Genomic DNA, 22,606 nt, shown 5'->3' on the forward strand with positions numbered 1-22,606 from the left:
TTTAATGCTGCTGTTGTTGTGTCTTTGAAATCTCCAAACTGTGAGCATGATATTAAGGCCAAAATGCCTGGAGTTATTTCAATTCCAGAGACCAACCAGACTTGATAAAGCTGTCTTGATTGCACTCATGTCTGTAGAGTTCAGGAAAGATGTGATCTGAGCTTTTGGGACAGAAAACAATACCATGCCCTCCTGGATTGCTGCTCACCTTGGAGCTGCTCCAAGTTTATTTCTCCACCTGCCTTCCCTTTTGCCCCTATCATAAAGAAGTTGTGGAGCTTTGCTGTGAACCATCTGGGTTTTTTGATGATATTAATCATTTAAGAAGCTTTCAAAAGCAGCTGCATTTCACTCCTGACAGTTTGCCTTCTTGTGGTCCCTTGTCATTTCCACAAAAGAAAATGCTTTCCTCATTTGTGCTGAATTTCAAAGGCTCAGTTACCAGACAGTCACTTGAGCAGCTCTCAGTTGTACACTCTGCAAGTTACTCAGTTATGAAATTGGGCAGTGATAATTCTGTTTTAGAGGTACACTCACTGTGCTGCATAACACCTGGCAGTGTGAGTTTGATTTCATGTTTGGCACCAGAATTACTGTTTGGTTGTCTTTGTTGTCCTCCTTTCCTTGCTGCTGCTCACTTTCACATTCCTGTTCCTCTACAAGGATGCTCACAAAGTGAAGGGGCAAAGCTATTTTGATGTATATTACCCAGGGTAAAATACTAGAATAAAACCTGGCCAATAATCATCTATTTCAGATATCTTCTCAAATTCTTATATATCCTTATAAAGACGATAAAATACTGAAACAGCAGGAGTATTTAATCTCATTTTAATATTTTGCTTGGATATGTTTTTACCAGAGGAGCAGTGAGGTGGCAATAAAAAAAAAAGAACCTTGAAATATTCTTATGAGCACAAAATGAGCCTACATGTCATTTGCTTTCCCAGCTGTCCACCTCTCTTGGTCTCAGGATGACACTGAAGGTGGCTGAGAAGTGGAGATCTTTGCCAAGCAAGCTTTTGTTCTTTGTGTACTTGTACTACATACACACAGATGTGCATCTATATGTCTTTACACACCTGTAAATATTAGATGAGATGCGTGATTTTAAATGTAATTTAAAATGTAGTTTCACTATATATTTCACTGGCATTTCATTGAGTAATGGTTGTGATCACACTGGAGTTAATTAGCATGATTGTGGTAAATGGAAGTGTTTTCTACTTGATGTATGAGTGCTCTCCTGATTGAGATGAGCAATTGATGGGATGAAATACACCATAGCCAACATTTTCTTTTAATCTAAAGTAAGCACTCAGTATGAAATAGCACAAAGAGGAACTCTTTTAGCTAATGTATTTCCAGCTATTAATTCTAATCTTGCTTATTTATTAGTTTGAAGGTCTAAAGTAGCTTTTAATCAATTTATCTGGCATTTCAGCAGCTGATGTAATGTGTAAATGTCACTCTTTTAAATTCAAATAATAAATTAATCCTGGTTTGTATGTCAACCCTGAGGGAAAATCATAAATAAAAGTAACAATACATGGAAAGGTGCTTGGTACTTCACAGTGGTCAGTGAGGATTCTGGGTTGTATCCACCCTGTCATTACTGGGAATATTTTCTATCTAATTAATACTGAAAATGCCATTTGTTTATATTTAAAACATATTATATACAGTATATTATATATAATATTTTATACAATTCACTGAAATAATGGAATTACTGGAGGTGCAAAGTAGCCGGTATCTGCATGGTATCTGTGCAAGGAGAACTGGAGTGAAATTATGACAGGAAAAACTGAGATGAATTGCCATATTTAAGGGGGAAACAGTCTGCAGAAGAAGGTGCTGATGGAAATTTCATTAGCCTGGGTATTTTTTAAAAGGTCCGAAGAAGTTTCCATTCTAGTGTTTAGTGGGGAACAATCTTGTACTGACAGAGCAAGTGGCTGCATGACCTCAGAGAGACGTTCTGCCTGTAACTTCTGTAATTCCTGGGGAGTCTGTTTTGAATTAGAGCCACAGAGCACAAGTAAGAATATAAGTCTTGATTTGATTATGTTCAATTCAAACGGAATAAAATCACAACTTATATTAGATCATCATATGCACTTAGCCTTTGCCCTTCTTAAGGGAGGAGGATTTTTGACAAAGATGGATGCTCTCTTAAACCCCAGATTTATGTATCAAAGAAATGTTTCACTGTGGTCACTTATTTTAGCTTTAGAATATCAAGTTACTAAAGATATCATTCCCCACAAAGGCCTGACTGTGAGATCACTTAACCTCAACAAATACTGGAGCTAATTTTAATGAAGTAGCTTGAGCAAAGAATCTGATAGCAGTAACTGAGCTTCATAATAAAGGATAACAATAGTTTATAAGACTTGACAAGAACTGCAGAATCAGCTCCATAATTACAGTTTTTCCCATGTGATTTGTGCTGCTTTCTTTGGGCAGGAGTTCTACTCGCTGCCTATGCACAGAGCAGGTACCAGTCCTGCAGAGTTCTATTTTTAGCCCTTTGCCATCTTTTCTCTCCTGTGATCTTGGGGAGATGGTTAGAAGGCTGACCCAGTTCTCCCTGAAGTTAGTGAAATCCTTTTTACTGTTTTCAGTAAGAGATGGATCAGGCTTTGAGCTTTGTTTCGACATCCCAACTTCCCAGCAGGAGTGTTGATACAGACATTTCATCTTTGGAACTGAAGAGTCGAGTCACAACTCTAAAGAACATAAAGAAGATATCACATCAGAGAAAGCCTAATAAGTCCCCTAAACCTCAGGCTGCAGGCATAATAAGGGATTCACATCACTTCATCTCACATCATCTTTAGTCAAGAATATCAGATCTAAGCTAGTCCTCTTTCTCTCTCTAGTTGGTACTTCCTGGCCTCCAGAGATCCCATCTCTTCCAGGCCTTTTTCATGGTAAAACCCAGGTGCCAAAGCTCTCTGAATCAATACAAGGAACCTTTGCCTGGAACTGCCTTGCACAGCCCCAGAACTTGGTCAACACAGACTAATGCTACCTCATTCCCCTTATCTTAACATCTGCTTGATGTTGAGAAATGAAGTCTAGATATGTCGTTTGTGTTCAATGATGTTGGGAAATGAAGTCTAGAATTAAGTATTTTGTGCTCAGTGTGATCATGGATCATGGCCTGTTCCTGCCCTCATGTTTCTCCTGATGTTTACAGCAAATATCTGTCTCTGGCTGATGGGAATGGCTCACAGCACACTGGAGAACTTGGAGACAGTTACCATGAAACTGTCAAATAAAAAACCTTAAATAAAAAAAGAAAACAGCTGTAAAATAGTGTGCAGGGACAGATTATTCTGGAAAAAAGTTGTCCAGATTAAGGGCATGAACTCTGCCCTGGACTACCACTAGACACAGCTATTTTCAGTGTAATCAGCCTAGAAACATGCAGCAATAAACGAGCTACATGTGTCGTTCCTAGCAGTAGATAAAAACTACATGGAATTATTTTCTGTAAGAGCACATGGGCCAAAACCAAAATGCTGCACTAAATTGATTGGTATCTTAAAAATGTGAGGACGATCACAAAGATATGTATAGATATATATATGTATATGTATATATAGCTAGATATATAGATGATACATATATAGATATCCTTGTGTTTGCAGATTTCAAGATTGAAATAGGTTGGTATGCAAAGATTGGTCCACAAAGATTATTAAGAGATATGAGGTGGAAGTTGGTTTTGTGCGTGAAATGGTGCAAAGTGTGGAATGCCAGCAGTTCTCTGAGAATTTCAAGGTTTTCACATGACAGTTCTCTCATGGGTTAATAAAATATTAAAAAAAAAAAAAGCCACACAACCCTAAAATTTCAGAAAACATATCATATATAATTTTATAACTCATGGATAATTTTTTCTGGATAACTTGTGTAATTATTGTTAGTGAGGCACTAATCTCCACAGATAAAGAAGAGAGATTATTCATGGGATCTCCCTTCTGTAGGGATTAGACATATTTGGTGTCACTTTCTGCAGGATACTACAGAAAACCTTCATGGGTCTGCAGTTTGTGAAACTGGGACAGTCATGATTGACTTTCTAGTAGCAAAAATTTGCTTTTGCAGTTCCATTGGATCTTACCTTCTTCCAAAATTTTGAATAGTAATGCCAGTTTGCAGATCCGCCAGATCCTGTGCTCCTGCCAGATCTCAGAAGGGCTGGGAATCTGAGCTAACCACTTCTGCCTGGGGATGGGACCTGGAGGCATATAATTCTTTTCTTCACTGTAAAACTTAATTCTCTCTTGGATTCTCCCCCTGCCTCATCCAGGGTTATGTCACACCGAAAAAGTACAAAGTGCTTCAAACAAATAAAATAAGGGTGAGTACCCCAAAGAGCTCACTAACAAGAGAGCAAGCTCAGGATGAAAATGTAGGGAGCAGGGAGGCAGTGCAGCATTATAGCACCAACCAGGATGAAATTCTCAAGTTCAACAGCGACTTGGTTCAATGCTTGTAGAGAAATAGACGTACATGAAAATATTTGATGTGTGTAATAACATCTGGTATGATTTATGTGCACTTTGGGCAAACAGAAGAGAAGTAGAGTAAGCCCTCAGCAAATGAGTAGCCTCTGGCTTCTTTGGCCTGTTCTGTGTGTGCATCTCAATAGCTGACAAGAGAGGGCAGTCCTTTGATAAGCACATCAAGCTCAGGAGTTCAAGGCAAGGGTGGGTAACTCCCAAATGTGGCTGCTTATCTGAAATGTATCTAAATCTCTTAAATCTGCAACAATGAGCTGGAAATATCTCAGCACCAGGCCTTCCTTCTAGAATGCCAGGAATATAACCGTTGGTTGTTTAAAATCCAGCCACTTACCTGTGACCTCAGCGGACAAAGACAGAAAAAGAGGTGAAGAAAAATTCTCCATACTCAAAATGCACTGTGTTCAAGCCTTCTGTGCATGACAGATTTATGCAAACACATCCAAAATTAGGTATGCATTCTTGAGAGAAGCATCCCTGTATGCTGACAGTGCCTGTCACAGCCCAGGGAAAACACTGACTGTGGTTCCTTCCACACCCCATCAGCTTCCCTGCAGAAAATCTCCTTTGCCTTCGGAGAACCTTGTGCAGTGCAAAGGGGCTGCTACATCTTTTATTGTCTGTGCAGTGAGGCCTCTGTTGAGGCCAGTCTGCATTTTTTCTCCTCCAAAGTCTAGGGTCCAGCCTACACCCTTTTCAGCAGTGTAATACATCTGGTCATTGTATCAGTGAACTCTTCTCATCCACAGGTGAGAAGATTCCAACAAAGCACGTGTTGGAATCAGTAAACTGTAATGGCTTTCAGCAGAGAAGGACCTAAATGTGTTAGGGGCAAATGCAGCAAATCTGTGTCCATACTGTATTTCAACAAAACTGTTTTGTGTCCCAAATCTGTGCCACAAGGAGAAAGAGAAAGCGTTTACAAGTACACTAAATAATACATATAAAAGCAGGAAGAATCTTCTGCTCAGGGAGCTGGACTGGTGTGTGAGCTGTTGCAGTGGTAATGTGTGAAAAACCCTGCAGTGGACTAGACTTTGAAAAATTGTGCTAGCTTTGGCATCTGCTTCAAATACTGTTGGAAAAGGATCATTCAGAAAGGATACTCTTAAATGAAACTGGACCCTAATTCGGATCACATTAAACGGAACATTTTTTTTACAAACTCTCAACTAAAGAGGTTTCCAAAAAATGATTATTAAAACATAAAAGTTTGCTGCTGTTAACAGCCTAACCATTATAGCAGTAGCCTGCAAGTGAGGAAATAAAAATTTACTATTGGTAACAAAACTGTCTCAAATATGTTCTTCACAGTCCAAAAGGAGAAATGCAAATACCGGAAAATATCAGATATTTATAGTCAGCCCTCAGAAACTGGGAAAATGAACAGTGAATGAGATGTTTTCCTTTTGATTTTTATAACTGGAAATATTTTCTCCCATTAAACACTTGGAGGTCAGTGCTCCATCTCTGTATTGAACATTTTCTCTAACAACAACTGTTGACTGCAGCAGGATATTATCTAAGTAGGAACAACATGGCTTGATTCATGGCTTTTTGTTTTTGACAGTGTTCGTGTCAATGCTCAGAAGTATGTGTGTGTCCACAGTGTTCAAAGGTATTTTGTGTATATACACGTCAAGTTAATGCATTTTTAACCTGAGGAGGATTTTGACAAGGAAGGTGCCACAATTCTACTATTGCAGCAGAGGTTAAAATTCCCAGTGAGAGCAGTCTCAAGCCAATACCAAGCGGTTCTGAAGATCCATCCAGTAATGGACACACCCTTAAGCTGATATCTTTGTCTCTCCTTATTTTTGTTAAATGCTGAATACCAAAGAGCTGTTGGCCTCATCTTGACTGAAGAAAGCTTTTATGTGACAGCAAGGGCTGGCTCTGTTTAGTTTGCTAAACATAGCTGACTAGGGCATAGCTCCATAGTTCTGGAGAAGATGACTGCACTCACTTTCCATTTCTCCTGTTATTCATGAGTCTCTGGTGTATTAGTTGAGTGGTGTTTTCCAGAGATGTGAAAAAGGCAGAGAAAGAATGGGCAGGTAGCTTGAAACCTGAGGTAAGTCGGATGGAATTCCCCTCTCTGACTTGACAGTCTGTCCCCTCTTGGGTACATTCATTTGCTTCTGGGTTCTTCAGTTCCCTCTCAGTAGAGTAGGAGTCATAGACCTCATATCATAAAGGTTGTGGGTAAATCTGCTCAGGACAGAGCAGTGTTCAAATTCTTGTGCAATGCAGGGCAGGTACGTGCCCTCAGCAAACTGGAAATGAACATTACATGCTGCAAGCAAATCAGCTGGACTCACTCCATCTAGAAATATGATGCAGAACAGTAGGCAAGAGGAAAAACCATAGAAGGAAGACATGGTCTATCTCACAAGAGCCAGTGAAAGGCAAATATTTCTTGGGGCTGAGGCATCTCTGGCTAACATGATTACATGCTGCAGTGTGAGAGCAGTTGGGGGCCATTGCAGCGAGCTGGTGGCTGAGTGTCACGTGGGGAACTGTGGCCTTCTGAGCTGCTGAGTCCCACTTGCTTCATTGCATTATCTTTGAGAAATTGCAGGGAACTTGGAAATAAACAAGTGGGAAGTCCTATTGCTGTGTCTGGCAGGACTGGGCTGGGGTGGTGTGTTTCAAATAAGAAATTATTTCATGAGTGCTCGGGGATTAGTCTACGTGGCTTTATACATTCTCCTTTCACAGATGGCAATGCCACTAGGAAATATTGCGATTGTTTTAAAATTCTGGTAATCACTTGCTTTCATGCCTTAAGGATAAAGAGCCTCTTTCAGGGGTTTACTTGCCACAGTTGTATTACTCATGCTGTGTTTCTTGCTTTGTTTGCTGGTAGAATACATACACCAATGCAGACAAGCTCTTGGAGGCTGCAGAGCAGTTGGCTCAGACTGGGGAATGTGACCCTGAAGAAATCTATAAAGCGGCTCGGCATCTGGAAGTTCGGATTCAGGACTTTGTCCGGAGGGTGGAACAGAGGAAACTTCTCTTGGACATGTCAGTCTCCTTCCATACCCACACCAAAGAGGTAAGATGTGCATGAGGGAATTTTGCTGTGTATTGCAGAGTACTGCAAGAATCTGTCTCTGAAAACTCAGATCACAGAGAAAAGGCGTTTTCACCACACATTGGGCTGACATTATCCAGTTTATTTCGTGCATATGAGTAACTTGTAAAGAGGAAATAAAATGTGAATTAAACACATGAATGTTACAGTACACTAAAATATAGTGACACCATATCAAGTGATGCTTAATCACAACTAGAATGTATTGTTAGAAAGTAAGAATTCTCTTGTAAGAACGTGAGTTGATATTAACACTTTAAGTGTAAACATGCCAGCAGCGTGATCCTCTGAGGATTCCATTGAAATGTACTGTTAATTAATCTATCCAATATCATTATGTGTTACTAGAAATCTTACACTGCTTAATGAGGCAGACTTGACTTTTCAAAACAATTGTTAAAGAAAAAACAGCCCCATACTGATACAGTGAATCAGTGAGGGCCTGAATAAATGCTGTTTAGTGTAATTGAAAAATATCCAGAGATAAGACTGACTTGCCAGAGGAGATACAGTGGACAGGACATCAAATGGGAGGCCACTGGGGATGTAATTAAAGCATACTTCACATTTTCTGCAGTCCAAAGGCCATTCAGTGGTGAGTGACTTTTAAAGATAGTGTTTCTGCTGGGAGAGATGGAATTAGTCAGGATGGTTGTTTTCATGCTCTGCAGCATGTGTTTGCAAAAGCACACTTGATCAGGAAGATTCTCTGAGAAGCTGAAAGCTTTGCCTGTGCGTGTTGATTTACATGTTACTAACAAGTTGCACGTATCAGGCTTCAGCATGTTGGGAGCCCCTGAAGCAGAAGGTACATGCATTTATTTTATTAATTATTAAATTAAATTATTAATAATTAAATTAAATTATTTATTTAATTTATTTTTATGTGTATGGAAGATGGAATTTACAGCATATACAACAGAGCTGTTGGTACAGGAAGGTTTTCCTTTCACATCCTGCTTGTGCAATATGTTAAAATACAGTTAACTTTCAGCTTGTGGATAATGCTGTTGTTCCTACAGTTACTCAAGCACTTGAAGCTATTCTGCTTTGCCACTGGGGAAACTTAATTGGTTATTTCCTCTGTAAAAATTATTTCATAACAGTTTCCTCTGTGATTAACCTTGATTCACCCATGCAGGTGATGACTAGTAAAGAAAAGATAGTTACTGATATTGTGTAGCCTAATTTGGCTTTGGGAAATGAAGCCTCCCTGTGTGAAGGGGTAGGGATTGCAGTGCATTATACTTTGCCTGCTCTACACACCTGGTATTAATGAGCTCTGTTTTGGTGAGTAAAAATGCAGATGTATAAAAAAAATCACATTTAAAAAAAATTATTTAAAAAACTAGTCTTCTGTGATAACATCAATGCTGTTCTCTAGATGTTAAGAGTAAATGCTAAGTCTTTGCCTCATTAATGTTTTCCCATGAGACAGATTGGTTCTGTGATGTCTTTTTGGAAAGTTCAGTAATTAATTCATGTAATTTTTAAGGAGATTCAGAGTGGACAGACTCTGGATGCCTCTCTCCTATAAAGGTGCCTTCCAACCCAAACCATTCTATGGTTCTGTGACTCCCTCTCCAGAGGGAGAGGCCAAGGGAGCTGTAGCATTGATGGGACAACAGCAAAGGCAGGGTGGACACGGGAATCCATGTCCATCATAACTAATGACAGCCACTGGGCTGGGTTGATAAAGTTGTTCATTCTCCAAGAGTTCCCCAAAGTCTGAGGATGCCCAGGAGCTCTGTGAGGGGAAGATTTCATTTACTTACCCCTGTGTTAATTCACTCCTGTAGGGGCCAAACGCTGATTTTCTGCAGGCTCAGTGGTGTTCACTCTGTGCCACCACCTGGCTCCTCCAGTGACTTGTTTCTGCACTGGTGGAACCCACACAACTCAGTACCTTGGGGGTTTTTGCCAAAAAAATTAAGTGAGGAAGTTGCTGTGGTTTTAGTGTTTGTCTGCCAGCTTTGGGAATCCCCACAGACAGTGAAATAACAAAAGACTGCCGGGGGGGAATTGGTGCAAAGGGGGAAGTGTTCCAACAGGAGAGCCTTAGCACTTGCTTGGATCTGTATTTGCCTTTTTATGCTGTAAATAGATCTGTTTAGGTAGAAATGAGTCATTGCTTGGCCTTGCTTGGCCCTTCTTGTCTATTGTAAAATGGCAAGTTCATGAATGTAATTGTCATTCTTCAATATGAACAATAAAAGAGGTATGTTTAAACAACAACAGATCAATTTAAATCACGGCAGATGTCAAGGCAAAGAATCCTTTTGCTGCTGCAGCAGTAGAATAGTGGGGAAATTTGAGGTCCATTTCTGGTGTTTACCAGTAGCCATCCAGTGCTGGTGCTCCCTCAGGCCTCCCTTGCTCTCCCACCTGCCCTGCTGGGCCTGAGGCTGGACTTGCTGTGACCATCCAAACCTGCCACCTGGGAGTGTCTTGGAGTAAGGAGAAAGCACTTTGGTTGCCATGTTAACCCATTTAACCCCTGCAAAATAATGCATATTTTGCATTATTCTAGAAGACATTATCACTTACTTAATAATACCCATCATTAATAATTTCATCCTTTGTAGTTCTTAAAATATTTCTTAAACTATAAACAACTCTTTCTCGTATGTCCTTGAAAATGGAAAAACGTTCCCTTCATAAATTTTGGCTCTGATACGGGAAGCTATGGCCTAGATAATTTTTCATCTAAGCTTCACAAATTCTCATTATTTCATGTTGTATTAATCTATTGAGACTCAACTGGTGAAATGGGAAATTAAGTAGAAAGAATTAGTCTTACTGACACTTTTTCTTTTTTTGGAAATATTCTAAATATCTTCCTGCAATGAACATGTTTCTCCTGACAGTCTCCCTAGCACAGGTGAATGGATGAGGTGTGGATGAGGTCACTGACTGTGAACTTCTCACTGCTTCACCTGTGCTCTGCCCACCTCTTCATCTCCACATGCAATTGCTCAGATTCCCACCATCTGAGAAACTTTTAACTGCTCCTACTTTTTTTTCTCTTGTCAAAGAAATGCTCCCTTTTGTAGTCAGTCTTCCTGTATTTTCTTCAGGACAATAGGTAGTGTTGAATTGGGGAGTCATTTAAATCTAGATATCCCCGTGGTAATGCAAGTTCAGAGTGGCTTTTTTGTACTACAGCAGACTTGAATCACTGTTTTTCTCATGTGAAAGCATTAAAGAGGATCCCTTCTGCTAAAAACTGACTCATACAGTTGAAGAAATATCAAAAACACAGTCAATTAAGCATAACAACAATTTTGATGGGTTTTTAAAGTGACCTTATTGAACAATACATACAGTAGGCTGAAGCAAGAACTTTTTGGTGTGGTAATAACACATAAATTTGAAGCAGTCCTGTAAGTGATTGTTGGTGACAACTCCTGAGTAATGTAGCTGTCTTATTGCCATGCCTATAAAGCAGATTTTGTGTGTCCTACTGTCCTACACCATTCATTATGCTTTTCTAGTTTGTAGTCAATATTTTTGTACCCTTTTGGACCAAGGCATTTCTGATGGTGTGAGCAGAAACCTGGTACCGTGGGGATCAAATTCAATTATCTGTATGGCGGGGTAAAATTATAAATTATTATCACTGGGATAAATACATTCAACAGACACGGACCTGAATAATTTCTCTAAGGATTAAGTGTAATTGAATTTAGATTCTTTCTTCAAATCTGAATCAATTATTGTCAGGATTGTCGGATCTTGTACTTTTATCACAAATCATCTCCTGATAGTTAATGTTTTTCTGTGAACTTTTGGCTTTAGGATCAAATGATGATAGAGGATCCTTGACTGGCATTTGATTTTGTTTAAAGGAGAATATTTTTTGAGCTTCCTGGAGAAGACATTGCAGATGTCATAAAATCACACCCTAAAGACTCAAAACCCTCAAGAAATATAAGAAAAACATCTTGCAATTCATTGACCGAATCTTAATATTTTAACATCTTGCAGTTTTATACTTTAAGTTCTGCAGTGTATTTTACACTTCCAAGTATTAAAATATAGACACAAAAGAGCACTGACCACTTCTATATCATTAATTTTTTTTAAATTCTCTTGCATAATTAAGTGATGACTTTGGTTGTATTACATCTTGTATTGGCTGGTGATGCAGTTGCTAACTTAAGAATGAGAGAAACTTGACTGAATTTAGATCCATTTACAGTATATGGGCCTTAACTAAACTATGAGACAGTTCTGCAATTGTTTCATAGTTCTTTGGGGCATGAAAAGCATGTCTTACCACCTCTTGTTTTCTTGTTTTTCTATGGTGATCTGAGGATCACCACTTCTGTGTTGAGTCCATGAAGATAACAGAGAGGCAGAGAAGTGTGTTTTCAGATGGTGTGCCCTGTGCTTTGTTCTTCAGTGGGTCAGAAGAGCAGGAGGACCAGGGGCTCAGTGCAGACACTTCCATGTAGAAACTGCCATATGTACCTGGCCCACAGGATGGGGGATGAGTATGCTCAGAAAATATTTAATGTTGAGAAAAATGAGCTGCCAGATTCCTATCAGGTTACTATGAACACGTGCAAACTGGAACTTGGCAGAGGTCTTCTGAGTGACCAAATTTGGGGAAATTTTCACATGAATGACATAATGTATATTCTTGACATCCAGGCTAAGCCCTGCAAAATTTCAAACTCTTGCTTAAAGGCATGGAGGGTCTGGAGCATCTCATTTGAACAGAAATGAAACTAACACAGGCAAAGTACCTTTTTGTCCCTTCCTCTCATTCTGGCTCTTTTACCTCATAATTGAAGTTCAGCCTTAGGCAGATGCCTGATATGGAAAGTTTCACTCTGAAAATCTTGTCTGATAATGGCATGAGAAAGTGAGAGCTAAGTCCTGGACCATTAAAGGTCAGACAGCTTCCTGTATTATAAGTTCTATTATTTGTGGTCAGCAGGTCACCTTGGTCACCCCACAGACATCAGAGGGGTTACTCAGCCGGGTAATGGAGTGGGTCTGCCCTATCAGTCAGGAACAGTAACAGTGTTTTATTGCAGGCACTGCTAACTTAATTTCTCTTGATAACCAAGACCTGTGAAATTAAATTTTCCCTGCTTGGGTTGAATATTGTGATTAGGAGATTATTTCGGTGTAGATCACTAATTCTGACAGGGCTTGTTCTTCACTTCAAGGCAGAGCTGCTGGGGCACAGGGAGCAGAAAGCTCACGGGGCTGAGGTCAGCTGCTGTTGACTCCCATCAGAGGAGTTGACAGAATGTACTGAAGTTAATCATGGAGCAAACTTGACAGTGGTTCTGGGATATATCCTGTAATCCTGTCACTCACTGTGAATTGACACAGGAACCAAAGTTAATGTTGCTGAACTTAAAAAATTTGTTGTTTGACTTTTACTGCTAATATTGACTTTCCAGAGCAATCGCCCCCTAGATAATAAAGATTTGTGATGCAGGGGATATTCAGTTTAGCAACTCCACTTGCTGGCAACTTCTGGAACTTCTGAAAAGGTCTTGTTCTCTGAACATGTATTCGTCTTACACACTGCTCCTATCCTGGACAGCACTTTAATTCCTTTTCTTATATTATGTCCAGATGTCTAAAAAAAGAAGAAAGCATATAACATTAAAATTACCCAAACTGGCTCACTGAACACTTTCACTGAGTGGCCAATTCACACCCCAGCATTTTCAGTGTTAGAATGAGGCATTATGTGCCTTGTTCAAAGCTAGAAATTTTGTCCTTCACTGGGATAATAATAGCTGAGATAGATGCACAACAGCATGCAAAATCAAACTTTGAAAGTATCTGCCCCTCCTTTCACAGCAGAGCTGTGAAACATCAAACCTTATCCTTCCTATGAGTATGATCATGATTTTTGCTGGGAACTGAATCTGTGTGGTGGTGGTGCTAGATGGATGGTTAGACTTAGTGATCTTAAAAGTCTTTTCCATGTGATTCTATGATTCGATGTAAATGCTGTTTTGTTGTGTTTGGTAATTTTAAGAAGTGCTCAGTTCCTAAATATTCTCCTATTCCCATCAGAGGTGAACTTGCAGGCAGAAATTGGAGAATGTGTTAGAAGTGAAACACCAGAGGTGCCCATACAGTGACACATGTGCTGTCCCTGGCCTGGGTGGCAGACTCCTTGGAGAGGGCAGATCACCTGTCAGCTTCTTATTCTGATAATTGTAGCTGTGGAGAGGGCTCTGCTGTATAAAAAGTGTCATGTTTGTGTGAGCTGTATCAAAGTACACTCTGAGTTATCAGCCATCAATTGCCATGAAGCAGCAAAATAAAAGCGAATCCTCCTCCAGCTCCAGAGGGTAAACTCTGGCCTGGACCGAAATGGCAGAATTCACCAGTTGTTAACTTTGGTGGTTTTTATCTTGTCTGTAAAGCTATTGAAGATCTGGGAGTGAGGAACCAGGACAGCTGGTGGGTACAGGGTGCCCTTCTTTCCTGTCCATTTGTTGCCCAAAAGCAAGTTTTTTTTTCATGAAGGATCAAGTAGCTGGGAAAGAAAAGAGCTGTGGTATTCTGGCAGCACATCCCGCTCTTGAGCAGGGGAGTTTGAAGCACAGCCAGACCACTAGTGAATAAAATTCTGCCATCTGTGATGGCAAAAGATTGGTAAAAGAGACAGAATCAAAGTAATGAGAATGAAATGCTTGTAAATGCAGCCACATAAACCAAATGTCAGGAAGTCAAACCTGTGTGTGGAAGAGAAGTTCTTTCCATCCTTGCACCATGTGCTAGCCAAGGCATTCCTGTAGACTTCATTTAAGTCCATACTTCGTTATCCACATTTTTCAGGTTATTCACCAGCATTGTTACAGACCAATGGCTCCACTCAAATATTTTCCTTGGCATTTGAGGCCCTTGCATATGTTTTGTGTGTTGTGGAAGTGAGTCTCCAGCCGGAATGCTTCACTCTGCAGATAACAGGGGTTCATGCTGCAGCTAAAAGGAGTTTTATGAGCATCTCTAAACAGGATGTGCCAACTCTCATAAAGCACTCTTCTATTAGACACATTTCTGTCCGGTCTGAATTCCTGGGGCTGAGGAAGATGAGCTTCTCCCAGTTCCAGTGTGTGGAGTTCAGTGCTCTGTACAAAGGCAACAGAGTGGGCAGCCTGCAATAATTTGTGTACTGAGTATATTTTCATCAAAGCCATACAGGAACACTCCTGTAATTCACTCATCACTCAAAAGACACTTTCTGTCTTTCACCTGAAGTACATCTATGCACTGGAGTCTATTTAACTAGTTGAAAATGGTGTCAGTGGAGTGGCTCAAGTCAATGGATCCAACAAGACTGACTGGCTAAAGAAGAGTCATCTAGTTTTTCCAGTCCTTAGCAAGTTTCAGAATGATTCAGAATTGTCACAAAATATTTATTTCTGTGATTCCCAGGGCACAGTGCGCAAAGTTGCACAAAAGGCTCAAAGCAGCAGATCAGGGTATGACTATGAGTGACAGATACAGCCACTCACTGGGAAAAGCACAGAGGGAAGAGGTGCTGCAGCCTCCATTTGAGCGTGATGTTTAGAACCAACAAACAACATACAGGAGAATGTAATGGTACCTGCATTTATTTTATAGATTGCTGCATTTGTAGTGTGGGAAGCTTTTCCTGCAACCAAATTGTACTGTATCACACTGGTGTAAAACTGAGTGAATCTTCCAATGTAGGAAGAACTTTTCTAAGCTGGTATTGTCAAGTGCAGAATTTGATTATTACAGTTACTGAGGTTAATTACAACTAGATTTCTAATTACAAATAACATATTTAAATTATACTACAAGAGGAACATGATTTTACGATTCATGATGGTGGCAGAAGAAGCATAAAACATGTACATTTGATTCTTCAGTTATAAATCAATTTTCTTTTCTAGATCAAATAGTCCCTGAATTATTTTTACATGACCTTGGGCTGGGGATCTACACACTCCCTGATGTAAGCCAACCTACCCAAATCATGTTTCCCTTGAGAGGAGATTATTTTGTGCTATATCAATCTGGTCCATGCAGCACTTGGAAAAAGCATCAGATGTTTAGGCAGTGCAAATCCTTTTGCCATAGGCAAGGTTACTAATTAAAAAGCCTAGCATACAGAAGCAGCAGATGCAGCCCAACCAAGGATGAATGTCAAGAAATTGGCGAGGAAAAGGGAAAAAGCAAGAAAGAGGTTAGGGAGAGATCGGATAGATTTTTTCACAGAATGTTCCCTTTCCACTTGTCATTTCTTCCCAAGCAGTTTGGTGGTATCTGACAACATAAGGTCTTGCAGCAGGGAGTCTCATGAGTTGTGTCTCACTGTGGAAGTCATATATTGTGGGATTTCATACGTGGTGTCTGGTCATATCCATGCTGTCACCTTTTATTAGGTGTGCTGCCATTATGTGACGCTTCACCGTGTTTCCGTTGACGTTTTCTTGAGAGCTTGAATGTGACTTTGGACAATGTTGCTGAAATATGCTTCCAATTACACCAATCCTCAGTTCTTTAAGCTGGAACAGGTCTGGATGCACTCTAAGTGTGAATAAATACCAGCTGATGAAGGTTAACTGTGCTGGAAAGTTTTATCTTCGCCACCATGTTGGTGTGGGGACAATTTAGTAAAAGCTGAGGAGTCAAGCTGGATGCACAACAGCATTTGAACAGATGCCTAAACTCAAGTGCTGACTGAAGTTCTGCCATAAGTTAACCTGAACTTGAGATCTGTGTGACTTCCTAGTGTATGTCATGACAAAGCTGAATATTATTGCCATAGAATAGGCTTATATAAGTCTGGCATAGTAACGGAGGGAAATGGGATTGATGGACATCTCTCTCTGGAGCAGTTCTGCTTGTGTGTTTTGGGGGGTTTTTTCAGCCTGCCCTTGGTTTTCTGAACACTCACACTGCAATTCATGGAGTGGCAGCAGGGTCCTTGCATGTCACTGAATCCTTTTGCATTCTGTTCTAGTCTTCATTGCTGTGATAAAAATTCTCCCTGAGTTGTCATGAGCATCCTTTTGGGGCCTGCCCTGCAACACAAGATGCTTCTCTGACATAGTAAAGGGGTAGAACACACATCCTGTGAAGTTTCTTGTTTCCATTAACATCCTTGTTTTGAGGACCAGCAAAAATGTTGTACAACAGTAAATCTCCTGGATTGAAGTGGTTCTTTGCGCTGCTCCCATAACTCAGAGCTTTTAAACTGCTTTTGAGAGGATTATAACTCATCTCTGTCATTTACAAATAGCAGCATTATAAGCATTGGGTGTATAATAGTTATTCCAATCATGCAGGCAAGATTTTCTTAGCAATCTCTTTAGGTCATAGATTTTGTTTAAAGTGGTTCCTTTTTCTAAGTCAAAATCATTAATTTTTAGGTATCACGCACAGTTGTCCTTCAAACATCCAGTTAAGTGGTCTCACTAAGTACTTGAACAAAATGAAGGGTATTTAATCAGATGAAGTAGCTGGGAATAAAAAGCTGTATTGTCTCTTGGATGGAGGGAAACTGCCTGTGTTTCATATCCAAAAAAGATGCAGAAGTTGTTAAAATGCATGAAGGGCACCAGATGCACCCCAAAAGAAAGGAGGAGGGTGTCATTCTTCTTTCCCACTGTTCTAGTCATCAGAGGAATTTTCTTGTGTAAAGCCTTGATAAATAAAAGCTTCAATTGTGGCACCACTATGGACCTTTGGCATTTATGTCTTAAGGATAGGTGTTTACCTGAGACTTCTCGTAGCTAACAACTGTGACATTTTATATGTCGTTTGCATGAGTCAGATTTGAGTCAGATCTCTGATAGGCTTAATTCAAGTGCTGCCACTAATGCACTGGATTCTCCATATCCAGTTACTCATATCAAAGCATAGATCAGTTGAAGGAAGAACAACACTTACTTTTGTGATGTAGTTCTGTATTGTTTTCTAGGATTCTGTATTTTTGTTTAGTACCTGTTAAGTAACATAATGCAGAGGTTACCTCCTTTTCTGAACACATGCATGACTGGAAAACTTAGTGAAAGTCACCACAAGTGGATGTGGAAATACTGTCTCTGTATCTGGAATATCTGCAGGTGTCTACATAGACACCCTGTATGGGATCAAGTGGTACCTTAGTAATAGTTTGAAGTGGGAGAATGGGACAAGTACTCACGAATTTTGTTCATGCTAAGAATTAAAGAAGTCAATTTCTGCAAATATGGAATAAAAGTTCTGCAGTGCCGTATATCAGATTGCAATGGGAGCAGTTTCCTTGGTCTAATCTATCTATCTTGGAGTAGGTTGGTCACAGCATGGGTTGGAAATGCACAAGGTACCCAGTGATTTGGGGCTTTAATAGTCAGGATGGTTTTTTTAATCGGTCAGATACTTGCATTGGAATGAAACATCAGGTCCTAAGAGGGGCTGATATTCCTGAGCAGTGACAGGCAGGATGCTTTATGATTAACAGCTGTTCTGACTGTGGTGTTGCAGTGACATGGAACTGGTCTTTTCATTCCTGTGGCATTCACAAATGGGCCTTGGTAGCAATTTGTGAAAGGTGCTATTGGTTGTAGCACGTAACCCAGGAGGTTTTGGAATCAGGTTCCTATTGTGAATTGTTCCTGAAAGATCTTCCTAGTCTTATTAATATTGACTGATTTTTTTGTATTAGGGTTTTCCAGGGATTGGTGGAGTCTAAAGGATTAAAGGCCTCTGAGTCAAGGATGACCTAGATTCTGATAGATTTTATTATGCAAATCCTTACAGTCAGAGGTCATTAATGGAAACATCTGAAGCTAATATGAGTTAATAGATTTGAGTGCTCTCTGAAATTAAGGAGTGTTTTGGTTCCAGGTGAAAACAATACAGTTTATGTTTAAGTATTTTGAAACTGATTTAGAAGCCTACTCAAAAAGTGGAGTAAGATCTTAAATGTCCAATGCTCCTTCCAACAAGCTGAGTTCTGGAGGCACTTTTGAGCATAGGATTTTCCTCTGAAGGTGGAAACTTTGTCCTCTGCCCTAAAATGATCATTTCAAGAAAACAGCAGATTCCTAATAATGAACAAAATTCCTGATTTCACTTTCATTTTTGTGAAGAAAATTTCCAGAGCTTTTTTAGGTTGAAAAAGGAACTAAGAACTGCAAGAAGTTAAAATACTACTGGCTTTCTCACCTCAAAACAGAAAGATGATTTATACACATAGGTATTTTTCTGTATTTACAAAGTGCTCTATTACTTGGAGATCTGATAAGGAGAAGTAATATTCCTGAACAGCCTGGTCCTTGTCCAGCTGTCCCTACTGTTTGAGTGGGTGCAGGAAGTGGATCAAAACAGGGAATATTCTCAATCTAATTAACGTATAAAGAAAATAACTGATGCATTTTCCATTATGGTAGCTTCCCCAAGTTCTGCACATGGACCTCAGACCACAACTGAAAAAGGCCTGTATTTGGCTCTTTAAATATGTTTTCATTTTTTTCACTTATTTCTCATGCCTATCCACTTACATTTGTTTCTTTGATTAATAGTTCCCCTTTTATACTATGCTTTTTTCCTAAGACTGTGAAAATATGTAAATATCCCAAGCAAAGACATTCTGTTTCAGGCCAGTATGATTATATTTATGAAAAAACAGAGGCATTTACCCAAAATATTCAAAGCTGACTCTGAAAAGCCTATGTAAGGCATATGTTCTAATGCTTGTTTTTGTAAGTCTCTTAAGCAAGGAGTCAGTAGCAGAGGTGGGGACAGAGCAAAAGGCACTGGGCTCTCCCTTTTCTGGTATCTTGAGCCTGCTGGGACAGCTTCTCATTTTGGTTTGGACCAGAGGAATATCCTTGAAGTCCATCGCGTGTGTGTAGTTTGGCATTTAGTGACTGGCCTTAGGTGTGGGCCCTGGTTATGAGAAGCTTTGGCAGCTGCAGTTTTAGACGTCCCCATCCTCCTCTTGTTCAATGCGGACGTGCAGAATTCAGACTCTCGGAGGAAATGCTGTAGGATGGGGATCCAGTGCAGCTCGTTTTGAACACAAACATCTTTACCAGCCCTTTGCCACCCACACACAGTGTCCTCCTCTGCTTCACGTTCACGCCAAGGTCCCTGCGGGACAGAGCTCTGCAGTCCCCGGGACAGCGGGAGAAGGCGCCGCATCCTTTGACATTTCCCAGGGCGCTGCTGTTTCTCGCTCTGCTGCTCCGCCGCTACCCCCAGCGCACACCAGCAAAATGTGGGTTAATGGGGCAGGCGTGGCACAGAAAAGTCTCTGGTGGAGTCATTAGGGTTTGCTGGCAGGCTGCCAGCTCGGTTGGTGCGATTTTACACTCACTTTTCAGCACGAGCTTAAAGGGGAAACCTCCGTTCGCTTTAAGCCTTTACAGGCGGCCAGAGGCTGCCGGGGCATTCCCGCCCCTGCCCAGACCTCTGATGAACAGCTGGCTGGAAATTCTCGTCTAAGCACTTGCAGTGATTTGTTGCTGTGATTGTGGCTTAAAAACTGGTCGTCAGGACTATTCAAAATTAATAGATCTGCATGGGCTTGACTGGTGATATTGCTGATTCCTGTGTTTGGATTTTCCCAGAGTTAAAACGCAGAGTCCGAGTGCGTTTTGAGGAGGGGGTTTAAGTGCTGGAAACAAAAAAAGAAACGCCAAAACCTCAACCCCTGGGAAGGCACAGCTGAGCAGGCACAGCTAGTCAGTACCATACACTCATACCAAAGCTTGTATGTCTGTCCTGCAACAGGCTTCAGCTGCATGTGAAATGGATAGCAGATGATGGTGCTCAGCTCCTGAAAGGGCTAGGTTATCTGTAGAAGATTTTAATTTGTTACTTGTATAAAGAGTTAATCAGAATAAAATAATTAGTTATTGCTGTATAATAAACAGAAAGTGAATTGGCTTTTGATTTTTTTTTTTTTCCTTTCAGAAAACTACCTGGTACTATATTTATCTTATTTTCTTGCTTTAAATGGAATCAATGCATCTTCTCGGGTTTACAAATTTTAGGTCAGTTTTCCTGTGAAACATGCAGCCTGAGTTAATGCCTATTGATCTGGAATTAGAGAGCAAAAGGGTTAAATCTCAGTCCCTCTCTGATTTATATTTCCCTCCCCTTCTTCCCAGCTGTGGACATGGATGGAAGATCTGCAGAAGGAGCTCTTAGAGGATGTCTGTGCTGACTCTGTGGATGCAGTTCAGGAGCTTATCAAGCAGTTTCAGCAGCAGCAAACAGCCACCCTGGATGCTACCCTCAACGTTATTAAAGAAGGGGAAGATCTAATCCAGCAGCTCAGGTAAGCATCCACCTGGGGCACAGGTGCTGAGAAATCTGGTGCATGCTGTGCTTTAGGGGTGCCTAAATAGGGAACTGCAAGCTAGGATCAGTTGTGAGAGTTTGTTAATCCTTTGGTTATTTATAATTCTTCAGATCCTTCGAGTGTCTTATTGAAATTACAAGGAGTGATTTGTGTGAGCTGATTAGAGTAGTCTGTGGATCAGCACTGGTTTCCTGTTTGACTGAGAGATTATTTATAGGCACTGGGAAGTGAATGGATCCAAATGTGTTTGAAGTGAATATTTTTAGTTGGTATTTATAGAAGATTGTTAAATGGGTATGAACTGAGACCTCACGATTTATATGGTTACTCCCAATGTAGGGTAAGTGTATTCCTCTTAATAAAATACACACGTGTCTAACAGCATTCACTGTTTCATTTTGCATGCAGCACCCTTCTATTTATCTTTGTGTATGTGGGGTTTATTCATAGTGTCAAAGAGGCTCTTTTACTGCTGGTTCTTCTCCTAGCACTATGAATTAAACCAGCTCATTTTTGCCTAATTTAAAATACATGAAGAAACTAGCCCCAAGAATTTGGGAGGGGGGGAAGGTTGGGGTTTCTGTTGGGGGTTTGATGTTTTTCTTTCTTCTCTTTCTCAGTCTGCAAGTATTGTCAAATGAATATTTGCAGAGTAAGCTTATAAAGAATTTGTAATTGTGAAATCTCTCTCGTTTGTTGTTACAGTGGTTTTCTGTGCCTGTAGCTTTGTTGACAGCAATGAAGTTTTCCTGCCTTTTATGGATGTTACTGGGCACTGAACCAAGTCCAATACATCATTTATTGTTTAGGTCTTTGTATTGTTACAGGTTGCCCTTACCCACATGTACACAGTGTGTGTATTCTGTACACATTATAACATGCAAATATCCCAGGTTTTATGCATTTCACCAGACAATTCATCCTCCTCACCCTGAGCTTCCCTAATCTGATGCCTTCACTTTCTACCTGAGATGTGCAGAAAGTCATGAGCCACGATAGGAACCTGACAGGAAAAGCCCAAGATGCTCCAGAGTAGAATGGACAAGGAGGGCTCTGGTGGAGCTCTGCCCTCAAAAGCCCTCCTAGAGTCCTTAAGTATTTTACTACTGCCATATGCTGAGCTTTCCTCTAAGCTTTTCCCTGTCATCCTGGATGTAGAGTTTTCTCTGCTGGATTAAAAAAAAAAAATAGTGAGAGATTTGAAAGGCCTGCTCTAGGTTTTGATTGTCATTCAGCAGCCACACCAGAGAGCCCGTGGAGATTCCTACTCCTGCTGTGTGTGACTTGCCAGCACCACAGGGGAGGGCGAGGGACTGGAGTTTGGTATTGCTTGTCAGTATTAGATTGGAGAGGAAGGATCAGGAGTAGACATTCCATCCTTGTGTTCATCTTTGATGATGAGTTCAGTAGGATAAAAACATGCTGGGTTTGGTAAGTGAGCCTCCAGAGGGGAAGGGGTTTTAGCTAGGAATGTGTGCATGGCCACCTGTAGCAGGTCAGTCACAGGTCTGCACAGTAACTTACTTTTATGCAAAGAAATCGTTTGCAAAATATAGGGCATTTCTGTGAGATCAAAAAATGGCAGTGAAATTGTGGGCTAATTTTTTTGTTGTTGTTGTTATTCTTCCCAACTATTGGAATGGCATCACTTCAGTGTGA

At 40.4% G+C, this 22,606-nt stretch overlaps 1 protein-coding gene across 1 annotated transcript in view; it reads left to right on the forward strand.

Moving 5' to 3' along the window:
• Positions 1-22,606, forward strand: part of KALRN (kalirin RhoGEF kinase) — a 432,237-nt gene that overhangs the window by 231,665 nt on the left and 177,966 nt on the right. Inside the window, exons 11-12 of the mRNA XM_066323074.1 lie at positions 7,408-7,599; positions 20,754-20,923. Of these exons, the coding sequence (XP_066179171.1) occupies positions 7,408-7,599; positions 20,754-20,923 (362 nt within the window). The remainder of the gene's footprint in view (positions 1-7,407; positions 7,600-20,753; positions 20,924-22,606) is intronic.

Source organism: Sylvia atricapilla, chromosome 7, assembly GCF_009819655.1.
Source record: "Sylvia atricapilla isolate bSylAtr1 chromosome 7, bSylAtr1.pri, whole genome shotgun sequence".
In the NCBI taxonomy this organism is placed as follows: Eukaryota; Metazoa; Chordata; class Aves; order Passeriformes; family Sylviidae; genus Sylvia; species Sylvia atricapilla.